Below are 12,108 nucleotides of genomic sequence, written 5' to 3'. Positions count from 1 at the left end.
TACAGCCCTTGCATGCTATTTCTTTAAATTATGATACTGGAGTTTCAAAGCGGTTTTGGGAAGTCGAATCCCTTTGTCAGTAAAGAGACCTCATGATTCCTTTTATCGATTTTTAACAACTTCGAGACTCTTCACATCTGGCAGAGAAATAAAACGCCCCATCGTGGTATTGTTTTCCCCCTCTGGCTTTTCACCGAAGAAGCAGCTCAACAAGCATACCTAGGTAGGTAGGCAGTGACGAGTGGATGATACAGGACTTGGCTAGCGCAATTCCTTATCCACCCTTGATCCACGTTCCCATGTCCCTTGTCTCGTCCCATGTAAAGTGCGTCACTCCATTATCCCCGTACCGAACTAATCTGACCATTTTCTCTCCCCTGTTCAGATGTCAATATGCTGTTTTCTTGTTGAAGTCACTGGCAGTCTGTGTATGGAGTTGATCTGGAGTTGGTTTATCATGACCAGGTTGAGGGGCCACGGCCTGGGAACTCCGCACCGTTCATTGATTCTCAATTTCCCACGATGAAACTGAGGCCGGCCTTCAAACGAGGTCTTGTTAACAAGCTTGTGTCAGTTTTCACCAATAAGAAACTTCACTAGCACCCCAGACACGATCAACTCAGTGCCACGTACAGTATCTGTGGCTGTTGTTATATGTAAGTTGCCCATCAGGGAGGACATGGTTTATTGGCTTGAGATTCACCTTGGCGGACCTAGAGATATTCAGGCCTATGGCCCAGCGAGGCTACATGGCTGTGTAGGTAGGTATCATTCGCTGCGATTTGAATCTTCTGTTGCTGTTGGCTACCAACTACCATGTTAAGGGCGAGAGGAGAGAATTCTCAGACGCTAGATGATTTCAGGATCTTGGAACCCTATCTGTGACCATCAGTTTAGTGCTGCGGTTAGGAGGTGGCTTTCTTTTGCCTTTGCTGTTGGCAGCTCTGCGGTCGACCAGCCTCTCATACTCTTATCACGAGGGCTTTTCCTGCTGCCAACCGATGAGCTAGGAGGTTGCCTGGGCTTGCAGAATTCTGTGCTCTTTTAGCGCCCCTGCAGCCATATCGCGGATGGCTAACGTTACTAGCCGCCTTTTAACTTCACCTCTTCTCGACTGCAGGCTGCCAAGGGAGCCGTTCAGGCGTTGTCATAGACCTACGCGTACAGCGTATGGCAAGAGTACTGTGGATTTGAGTTGAACTGGCTCTTACGCGGCTAGAATCAATGGCTTCATATTTGTTCCAGTTCATGACTGCCGATATTCCGCAAAAGCGGTTCTCCTTTTCTGAGGGCATAGCATCGTGCCGTTTTTCCCGTCTCGATCAGAGAGTAATTACGGTCTTACATGAATATCTCGTTGCATTCCCTGGCGGCTCGGCACGATTTTCCGAGTCCCATATGGTTTTCTGTCATATCTAAGACAACACAATCTTCAGTCATCATGGAGTATTCATAATAAACCACACCAACTTTCGAGTTTTCAGTTTTCATATGGTTCAACTAGGCTCGTTGTCGCCCACTTTTTGTAAAGAACTCGGGGCTTGCTTTGGGTTGGGGGATTGCTCGTTCCTAAGATATTGTTCAAAAAATTCCGGTGAATTCTTAGATTTTGATGTCAACATTGGGCATTATCGCAACCCATTAGCTATGTCGTTGGTAACACATGTCCACCATCTGACCGCCCTTGGGTCCCGAATGAGACTCTTCCATTATTCAACACATGATGTTTTGAGAATATATAAAATGAAGAAGAAGAAAAAAATCGGATAAGGCAGGAGCTGGCGTTTCTATCAACCGAGAGGACATACCGAAATCACACTTCCAGATGGAAGTAGGTAGTTGGATACAGGGTAGCCGACTTCATTAGCACCCTACTAAAATGCGACGCTTGGAATCAGTGGGGGTGGAGAGCTCCCCGGGCGTCAAGTAACGCGGTCGGGTCCCTGCATGATGATCTCAGCTCCTGAACTCCATTGGTTGATAGCCCAACCTAACAACTCCAACTTCAACCTCAACTACCTACCTGGGTACTCGCGGTCCTTAGAACGTGTGTCTGCCCCTCAACCAAACGTTCTCTGCCCTACGAGACAGGCTTGATGAGTTATGTTCCGACAAAAATAAAGGCCCTGACTTCTCTTCCATGCAACTCTCGAATGAAATCTGAAGTTGCACAGCAGCGCTCGATGCACATCAACTGCTGCTGACCCCATCCATTTGCCCTCATTCCACAATCAGCCGAACCATACAAGACATTGCTTATCATGAATCGCCTACCACGAGAACTGATCGATGCGATACTTCAGCAATGCATCGAATATGGCCCCAAGAATGCGGTCCTCGATCTTCGGCTCGTTTGCCGCGTCTTTGACCAGATTCTCAAGCCGTTCGCATGCCGGACTCTGGACCTGGAATTCTCGCGCCTGAGCAAGACGAGCGGTATAGAACACCCACAAATAGACGCACTCCAGACGATAGGATATCATTGCAAGAGCCTATACATCGACCTGATGGTTCTGAGAGATGACCGTGAGTGTCCGACCCCAGGCCTGCGCACATGTGGTGGCTAACTGATGATTCCAGTGGAAGTCGAGTTCCTTGATACCGTATTTGCAAGAGTCCCGTCCATGGCTGACTTTTGTCAAACACTACACAAAAAATACTGCATGAATGAAGCATCTTTCACGGAGACGGATTACTATCAGAAGGTCGAGGAGATGTTATTTTACTGCCGTGACGTTGACCGTCTACGACTCAACCTCCCCTTCCAGCTTGTCGGCCGCCATTGCAACGCCGCCACAATGATCCTGGCCAACACACTGAAAGCCTTTGCGCAGCGACCCGAGGAAGACTCAGCGAAGCTCAATACACTCGTCGTAGAGAATGTGACCGATGTAGCCATACGCCACCTCTGGATGAACCCGATCGATGTAATGAACATCATGAAAGTTTTGGAAGTGTTGGAACACCTCGTCTTGACGTTACGGCGACACGAGAACGAGCCCATAACCGTGGGACTATTCGGATCATGCCTTTGGAACCTCGTTGAGAACGCGGGAGAGCTCAAGAGTCTCTGCTTGGTAGGGATGGACCACGATGATCGCCCACCACGAGGGCTGAAACAGACGAAATTCTGGCAGATGCCTGTTGACGAGTGGCGCGCCAAGTCATTACCGGCGCCTAGCATCATACACTCTAATCTCACATGCTTGGAGCTCAAACGGATCGAGCTGTGCCCAGAGGTATTTGTCCGTACGGCGGAGAATTTTGGAAACACACTTCGAGAGCTTTATTTGAACGAAGTATATCTCAAGGTCGAGCAATCGCGCGACTGGAACGAGGATTCTAAGAAAATACTTTGGGTCGGTATGCCCAACCAACGTCCAGGGGATGACTGCCATTGGATTGCTATGGCGCTGAGATGTGCAACACCACATCTGAGAATCTGCCGAGCATCTTTCCTGGCCTACGATCACTACATGCTCGAGGATATGCCCACACAGCCAGAGTTTGACCTCATTGACCCCTGTGGTCTTGGTCGAAGCATCTCTCAGCGCTTCGTTGAAGTGGTCATGGGAATCCGCCAACCTACGGCTCTTACCAAAGATGCAGTTGAATACCTTCCTGCGGACGCTCTGTTCGACGGTCTTCTGAACAATCTGCTCCCACGGAATCGTGCACTGGGAGTGGTTGAATACGATACTAATGCGTACCAGACGGCTGTCGCCAATTCCACGTCAGAGTGGCAACGCAGCATCGATGGCGTGTTCCCAAATTGCAACTCCAACACTCTTGATGAGTTACATTTCATCGCCGAGACGGCATGTGAAGGCATGAGTGAGATACATCGGCGTCGCAATGAGTGGTCTGCTGAGAATAGTATGGCAAACGAGTTTACGGAAAACTTGTTTAATATCCCACCTTCTGACGACGAACATATTTAATGACGATTCGGGGGCACCTATGTCACGACGAGATACCACGATCCATTGGCTATAGACAACTTCGAGAAATCGAAATAATATTCTTCAGGTAGCTTGTCAACCAAGCCCCAATAACAAAGCGATGCGATTTGCATCAGCTTTGACCATAGCCGCTATATAAATGCCAACCCAGGGGGGCCCTGAATGAAGCACACCCCTTATCTTTTTATTTGCTTTTAGAGCATCCTCAAACAAAGGAAATAATTCTCATAACATGTCATCATAGATCATCTTCTAAATAAACGAAAAACCGACTGGGAAAAACTATTAGGACATGCGCCTAGGAGCCGTTGACGCCATTGCCGTTACCGTTGAAACCGTTGGTCTTGGCCGCGGACGTAGCCTTCTCGAGGGCCTGGAGAACGTCATTGGTAAGGTCCTGGGCGTCCTCAACACCGCAGCTGATGCGAACAAGGTCGTCGAAAATACCGACAGCCTCACGCTGATCTCGAGGAATACCGGCATGAGTCATGCTGCTGGGAACTTCGACCAGACTCTCAACACCACCAAGACTCTCAGCGAGAGTGAAGATCTTCGTCACTTGGCAGAAACGCTCAGCGGCAGCGTGACCACCCTGGATGCGGAATGAGAGCATGCCGCCACCCAGACCATCACGGTGCTGCTTCTTGGCGATATGTCGGTGAGGGTGAGAGTCAAGACCCGGGTAGTTGACGGCAATGACTAGAGGAGAAGCCTCAAGAGCTCGGGCCACAGCGTCGGCGTTGCGGCTGGCCTCACGAGCTCGCAGATGCAGAGTCTTCAGACCACGGTGAGCAAGCCAGGAGTCAAATGCTGAGGGAACTGCGCCAATGGCGTTCTGAAGGAAGCTCAGACGGTTCTTGAGCTCGTCGCTGTTGAAAGCAGCAACACCCATGACCACATCACTATGACCGTTGATGTACTTGGTGACACTGTGGACAACGATGTCGGCACCGAAATCGAGGGGGTTCTGGACGTAAGGGGAAAGGAAAGTGTTGTCAACAACGACGAGGACACCGTGCTTATGGGCCTCAGAAACAACAGCTCGGACATCGACAAGGCGCAGGGTAGGGTTGCTGGGACTCTCGATCCAGATCAGACGGGTATCGGGGGTTATGTGCTCGCTGATATCGACCTCGATCTCTGGTGTGAAGGTCACCTTGACGCCGTGGGCCTTTGCGACCTGAGTGAAGTATCGGTGGGTACCTCCGTAGACATCGGAGACGGAGATGACATGGCTGCCGGCAGCGAGACTCTGGAGGATGGTGGCGGTGGTGGCGGAACCGGAGGAGAAGGCGAGGGCGTACTTGGCGTGCTCGAGAGCAGCAACAGCGGTCTCAAAGTTGGTACGGTTGGGATTGGAGGATCGGGAGTACTCATACTCGCCAACGGGCTTGCCAACGGCGGACTGAGCAAATGTGGTCGACAGAGAGATGGACTCAATCACGGCGCCGGTAGCGGGGTCATGTGGAGCGCCGGCGTGGACGGCGAGAGTACCGAAGCTGTGGACGGGGGACGGAGGGCGAGGTGGGGTGGCCACAGGGTCCGAGTTGAGAGGAGCAGCCGACATTGTAGCGGAGGATTGACTGAGGGTCTGAAAGAGGGAGAGGGGTTATAATTGAGCCTCGACAGGATCTAGAGACGAGGTCGAAGAGAAGCTGAAGAAAGTCGGCGAGTTGAGGTGAAGTAAGGAAGAGAGGTTGAGGTGGGATGGATGTGGTGACAGAGATGTTGATATAGATATAAACTCTGGGCTCTAGTGACAAGCAAGTGGAGGTCCAGGCGGGGCTGAAGGGTGAAAAAAAGAGGGAAAAAAGCCTTTTTTCCCTTTTCCTGTGTTGCCCTGGTCTGTTGTGTAATGTAATAGGTATGGGGAACGTGAGAGGGGACCCTTTTTATATCAGAGCTAGGTAGGTACCTGAGCTACCTAGGTAAGGTACTGGATGCAATTCTGCTGCGCCAAGTGAGATACAGAGAAACAAAGGGAAGCCTCGGTTTGACGCGATCCAGGGTCGAGATGATGCGCAAAAGGCGGAGGGCGTAGAGTTTAGTCCTGAAGGAGCAATGTCGTGTCGTCGATAAAAGACAGACAGAAAGTCTCAGAGGTCTAGAGCAGAGGTGGGTTTGAAACCTTGACGATCACGTCACAGCAGCCTCTTGAGCAAGGGATCGAGAGTTTCAAGAGTCAAAAAGACGATGATGAGATGCCAGCTTGTCGGGGAAATTGACTCAATAGATTAATAATGATGTACGGTTCACAGAGTAAATAAACGTAAAAAGAATTGATTAGTGAGTGACTCGTGTGCCAAAAAAATATGCAACTTTGGCTGGGTTGTGTTTTTTTCGTGGTCGGGTATCGGCTCTCGGTGTACAAAGTACAGACAGATATCGTCGGCTTAAGGATCAAGACCAAGCGGAGGGCAAGGATCAGTTAGACAGATTGGGATGCTGGGATTGTGGAATCATGGAAGGGTCCAGCGAAGGAAAAAATGGGCTCTCATGATTTATATCAAATTTCCATTTCTTCTAGCGCCTGGATTACACACTTAGATGAGATGAATTGACTTCTTCTATGGCTTGTTCCATTCCAAACATTTGTAAGTCGAATAGATACGTTAGGTACACCAGAAGGTAGAACAACGAGGAAATGGATTACACAAGACTCAATCGGTATACCTCATGTCTACTTGCCCCTCCACCCAAGTTCATCTCAGAGTTGGTGATATCTCATGTACAATGATCGTATTCTGGCCGATGGCCCGGATGGCGCCGCCTCTTGTGCCTTTCGTCATCCGCTAGAGTGCCATAGGATAGAAAGAAAGAAAGGAAAACGGCCGAAGTCCACTGCCCAAAAATGTATGGACTGCAACTGACGGTTTGACAGGTGAATGCCTGTTTGGGTAACCTTGCGGCGTGCCCGAGCTGATTTCCTTGGACTCAATGACAAATGTGACCTAGGAAAGCTGCTTACAGAAGCATACGCCTTTTTCATCATCTACTGTCCATGGCAATTTGGCGCCACTGCAGCAACAAAGGTCCCCTCCCCTGGGTATGTCCTCGATGGCTTACATATATGGGTTCGTATCATCTTTATTTCCCTGGCGCAAGGCGCGCGAATACCATTCGATGTTTCCTATTGTCTGTCGGGTCTGCGACGGGCAGATGCGGTCCTTTCGGCGATAAGTGGAGGGGGGTGTTCTTGTATCCATCATTTCACCGTGAGAGACAACGGAGGAAAGTCTTCAAGCGTTTTAGTCAGCTCAGCTAACAGAGAACCTTTGATCGGTGAGGCTCTGGCGCATCATGTGCTCGATGTCGTGATAGAAGGGAGAACCTATCTTTGGTAAGATAGTACGGTTCTCGCTGGCTGTAAGCCGCCCCATGTCTGACATCCCGTCCATAGGTAGTTCCACCGGGATACCTACCTAAAGTACCTACTCCTTTCGGTGATATATACAGAGAGTTAGTATTGAGCCGATGTGGCCGCAACGTTTTCGAGTAACCTAGTTGCCTATAAACTCGCGTCACATTGTGTTTATCTGATAACGAGAACTCCGCCGTTTGCTTTGGAATCAGTGCATCAGCTCAAGTCGTGATCGTCAAATAAAATCCATGACCGACATCCCGTGCAAGGGTTTGTTCTGTTGGTGTGTACAACCTCTTGTTTACCGAGCTCTTTGTGTGGCTGCAACACAATTCTTATTAGGTACAGAGGCTGAATGCATTTGTGATTGTCCCGTGCCCCCCGCAAAAATCTCACACACCTGGAGAGAGCTGCCATAAAAGATAAGCGGTTCCTTGCAGGTCGACGATGTCGTGATTGTTCGTGTCGTCATGTCCGCCCGGAAATGGAGTCAGCAGATCTAATGCTGGCACCAACAGATTACGGACAGGACCAGATTTAGTACAGAGTTTAAAGATTTTATCGTTTGTTGAGATTTACCAAAGAAGATGTGTTGTACTGAATTGACATGAAGCCAGGAATTTAACGACTATAATATCTAAGAAGAGTTGATAAGTACCTTTTGTGTACTATTCCTCGGTGCTCTGTAGTATACCTAAGACCTAAGGTACCTAGATAGATAGATGCAAGTGATGTTGGATCGAATGAACAATTCTTCTGCCTTAGCCTCGTTTTGCTGCCTTAACCGATAGTCATGACGGACCCTTGTAAGAATAGTTATGGAAGGAGGGAACTGACTCTGACTTTTTCTTCAGAGATAGGTGCATATGTACCTAGTATTATTGTAAAAGTCTATGGCATTCGGACATAAAATACCTAGGCTAGAGTATATGTCATATTACCTCATGTTCCTGTGCATTTTGGACACAAGTAACAATGCCTGGACTGGCTGGCTCCTGTTTGCACTATCTATCACCTTTTCACGCCCTCCCCTTGGACAAGAGGGAACTAAGGTCGGAAGGTGGCTAGCCTGTAACAGACATTATGATACGAGTACGGAGGCCGCAGATCAATTTGAAAATGCATCAATCCATCAATTAATTAATGTCGAAACGTCATCCAAATCGACAGGCACCGAATGTCCTGAATCCTTCATCTTAACCCTCGGAATAACCACATCCCCGACGGCTCAACGTTTTCTCAGTCTGACAGGATGTCGTGGTTTCATTGGACACCATCGTCCCGTGTTCCCAAAAGACGGTAGATCTCATGATACGATCGGACCACCAAACCACCCCAATATCCGACAAAGGGAGAACCCCCATATTCTGTAGGTGCTCATGGACGGAAGATTAATATCTCCATGCACCCATTATCTATCTACCCGTCATAGTTGCCATTGGCGTCCAATTGACACAGCCTCAGTCGGAACAACTTATCTCACCCGATTGACATGAAGAAGATGAGTCTGAACTGGAGTGGCTTTGAGGCAGCCATGTTGGTTGGAATAAGCCATTGTACGCCTGGATAGGGGTCCATGCGTAATCTTTGAATCTGCGTGACCTTTTTGCAGGTGTCTGAGTACGGATGTCTCTCCTGTCACTGGGTCCTCTGCGACACTTCTGTCCCTCGTTCAGCCCATTGTGCCATAGACTTGGTGATGATCAAAGAAACGATAGCCATCTGGCGGTATCCGGGCCGTCCTCATCCTTTTTTATGTTATCCTCAGTCCACCTGTCTACGTGGTCCCTTAGGCGAAGGATACAATCGACAAAGCGTCGATATTCGGGCTCCACAATGAGAAGCTGATACCAAAAGCATCCCCGACAACACGCACAGCAATACTCCGTACATACCTAGGTATCAGGAGGGCTCGGGGAGCAGAGCAGACGGGAAGCACACGACAGGACAGGCCCATATCCCTGTTGACTGGCTGTGCAGCCTTCCCAGCTCCCATTCGCTGTAGACGCCAACAGCAGGCCATGACAGGTTAGAACTGTGCTGAACCGGGGACCCAACTCGACACTACAAGCTCCACTAGGCTGTCCTGCCGACGGGACCGCCCCTCCACTTCATGGTGCGCGGTGGCTGCTGGCTGCATCTCTTCTGCCCTCATTTGCATCTCATCACATCACAATAGCACCAGATTCTCCTTCACCGCACTTGCTCGAAACGGGGAATCTCAGCAGTAACTAACTGCCAGCTTCTGCCCCCAAGTTCGAAAACTTTACCGTTTCGTGCTCAACCACGATTTCGCCTCTCTTCGTTCTTCAACACGCGTCATGGAATTCTCTTCCTTATAATAATCTCTCTTCCTTCTCTGCTCTCTACTGTTGCTTCTCCTTTCCCCAAAGCCAACCGTATAGAGGCCCCCTGCCTCTGCGGCCATGCTGCGATTCTACTCACATTTCAGGGTCCTCTCCATACATTCCCAGGGAAATTGTTGACAAACGACACGTGAAACAAACAAATTACATATCTCTTTCTCCTTTGCCCCTTTTCTCAATCCATCATGCCTCCTCGACGCTCTCACAAAAAGTCTCGGGCGGGTTGTCGGAGGTGTAAGAATAGGAAGATAAAAGTAGGTCTTATCGATCCTCTGCTTATGCCTCAACGCATCGCACCATATTGCGCGCTCGTCGTTCAAACATGAACATTCTTCGCATTGGCTCGAGTCGCCCCCAGACTCTTGATCTTTTTGGACGCCTGGACTGACTCGAAATTCCCATTGGTTGTAGTGCGACGAGGTTCACCCACGATGTGGTAACTGTGCCAAGCACGGCGTTCCTTGCGATTTCAGCAACCCCGATGTCCTCGAAGAACTTGCCATATCAACTAATACCAGTACTGAGAGTATCGGCGCACCTACTCCCTCGCCTGCGCCGACTGTCAACTTCAATTCTGCTCCAAGAACTCCGCTACCACGCCCACGTGCCCCTTCAAGTCCAGCAAGAGCGCCGCGACCAAATCCTTCTCCTCCGACTTCCGTCTACTCGCAACCTTCGATAAGCTCGTCCACCAACACCATAGACCATGGCGAACGAATGCTCGAGCTGCGTTTGATGCATCACTACACCAATGTCACCTCCAAGACGCTCCTGACCAACTCGCCTGCCGCCGAGGATATCTGGCAGCGTGCCGTCCCACAGATGGCCTTCTCTGGCAACGGCAAGACGTACCTCGCCGACGCCATCTTGTCTGTCGCAGCCCTCCATCTACGCTCAATGTCTCCGAATGACAAAGCGTTGGTCCGCGCTTCACATGCCTACTCGGCCTCCTCTCTTTCTGCATTCGGTGCATCGCTGGGCTCGGGCATTACGCCCGACAATGCGGAGGCTCTCTTCCTCACAGCGACGCTCATTGCTTTCCAAGCCAGTGCCTCGCGCATCTTTGTCAAGGACGACGGGGATTCTGCTCCTGGGGATTCAACGAGTCGATATGTGCCGCCCCTCTCCTGGTTCCATGCTTTTCAAGGCGTTAAGACCGTGGTCGCAAACTCGTGGCAATGGATCCACCACAGCGACATCGTGAAAGTTGTCATTGATTCGCAACCTGGTTTCCAACTGAACCTCAACCCGCGCTCGCCTGACTCATTCTTCGGCCATATGCTAGAAGGGCTAAACGATGAATTAATGAATGAGGATCCTCGTTTGCTTTCATCAACCACTCAAGCTTACTCACATGCTGTCAGCGTGCTCAACTGGGCACATAAAAACTATCATGCAGCTGCCGCACTCACTTTCCCTGCTACTGTTTCGAAGCGCTACGTTGATCTTGTTGATGCAAGACGGCCCCGTGCTCTCGCCATCCTTGCTTGCTTCTTTGCATTGCTGAAGCGAATGGATAACGTATGGTGGTTGCAAGATGTGGCTCGTCGAGAGGTCATGGGCCTGGTCAGCTTATTCGAGCCCAGATCTAAGTGGTGGCGGCACCTTGAGTGGCCAATAAGGATCGCTTTATTGGACGGCAGCTCTATCCCGCAAGACATCTGGGGCACGGAGCTCGAAGAGCAGGCACCCGAGCAACAGACTGTTGGCTCTATGACACAGCACATTGAGATATTTGCTGAGATGCTGCACCAGCATGCGCAGCCTCCTATTCCCATTGCAGACGAGGATCTCATCGTTCCGGACTCGCCTGACTGAAATGTTGTGGCGGCTATGCACAGCCATGATGGCCGAGCCTTAGGGCTTAGAGCTGGTCTCGCGGCCTTTTCAATATCTTGTTGGTAACCAGCTTCAGCATGTCGCTAGTCAGCAAGAAATGCTTTCCACCTACAGTCGACATAAGAGGACGGCTAACATCATCCCACTTGATGATTCACGACCATTTCCTCGCAATCGAAACCGTTGATTATGTCAAGACGTATCGAGACGAGATGGTCCGAATGATCACTTGTGTAAGAGATCACACGGCGCCTTACAGCCCGATTACATTCTCGGCGCGATAATCTACCAAGGAGGGAAAAGCCTGGCCTATTGTTCGAGATTCTTTGCCAGGCACCCACAGGACTTTGGTCATTGTGTTGATTAGCACAATGGCAAGCTTATCATCGATCACGACTTACGAGTTGAAGGGTTCAGCCAGGCACGGGAAACAGTACAGTGAGATCAAACATGCCCAAGCGAAACTTGGGCTTATGGTTTCGTTGCTCCATGTTCCATACCCAGCACAAGTTTCCAGGTCGTCGCTGGAAGCGGGGCCTTCCACTTTGATCTCGGTTTAATTAGTATATAATGTCGTTAC

The 12,108-nt window shown here is 50.0% G+C and overlaps 4 protein-coding genes across 4 annotated transcripts; 2 read left to right on the top strand and 2 right to left on the bottom strand.

Annotated features, from left to right (window-relative positions):
• Positions 1–2,261: 2,261 nt before the first annotated feature.
• On the top strand, positions 2,262–3,941 carry FPRO_00771 (uncharacterized protein; the record flags this gene model as incomplete). Its single annotated transcript, XM_031222725.1, has 2 exons — positions 2,262–2,526; positions 2,581–3,941. The coding sequence occupies 2 exons, from the start codon at positions 2,262–2,264 to the stop codon at positions 3,939–3,941; spliced, it is 1,626 nt and encodes a 541-aa protein (XP_031075700.1).
• A 319-nt stretch (positions 3,942–4,260) lies between these two features.
• On the bottom strand, positions 4,261–5,529 carry FPRO_00772 (putative cystathionine gamma-lyase; the record flags this gene model as incomplete). Its single annotated transcript, XM_031222714.1, has 1 exon — positions 4,261–5,529. One exon carries the CDS (start codon positions 5,527–5,529, stop codon positions 4,261–4,263), a length of 1,269 nt encoding a protein of 422 aa, XP_031075699.1.
• Positions 5,530–8,742: 3,213 nt separating this feature from the next.
• Positions 8,743–8,859, bottom strand: FPRO_00773 (uncharacterized protein; the record flags this gene model as incomplete). The annotated part of the gene is made up of 2 exons (XM_031222703.1): positions 8,743–8,782; positions 8,807–8,859. The coding sequence occupies 2 exons, from the start codon at positions 8,857–8,859 to the stop codon at positions 8,743–8,745; spliced, it is 93 nt and encodes a 30-aa protein (XP_031075698.1).
• A 1,015-nt stretch (positions 8,860–9,874) lies between these two features.
• Positions 9,875–11,507, top strand: FPRO_00774 (uncharacterized protein; the record flags this gene model as incomplete). Its single annotated transcript, XM_031222692.1, has 2 exons — positions 9,875–9,943; positions 10,101–11,507. 2 exons carry the CDS (start codon positions 9,875–9,877, stop codon positions 11,505–11,507), a joined length of 1,476 nt encoding a protein of 491 aa, XP_031075697.1.
• Positions 11,508–12,108: the final 601 nt, after the last annotated feature.

This window comes from Fusarium proliferatum (assembly GCF_900067095.1).
Source record: "Fusarium proliferatum ET1 genome assembly, contig: FPRO_scaffold001, whole genome shotgun sequence".
Lineage (NCBI taxonomy): Eukaryota > Fungi > Ascomycota > Sordariomycetes > Hypocreales > Nectriaceae > Fusarium > Fusarium proliferatum.
This window is presented reverse-complemented; position numbering and strand designations above follow the sequence as displayed.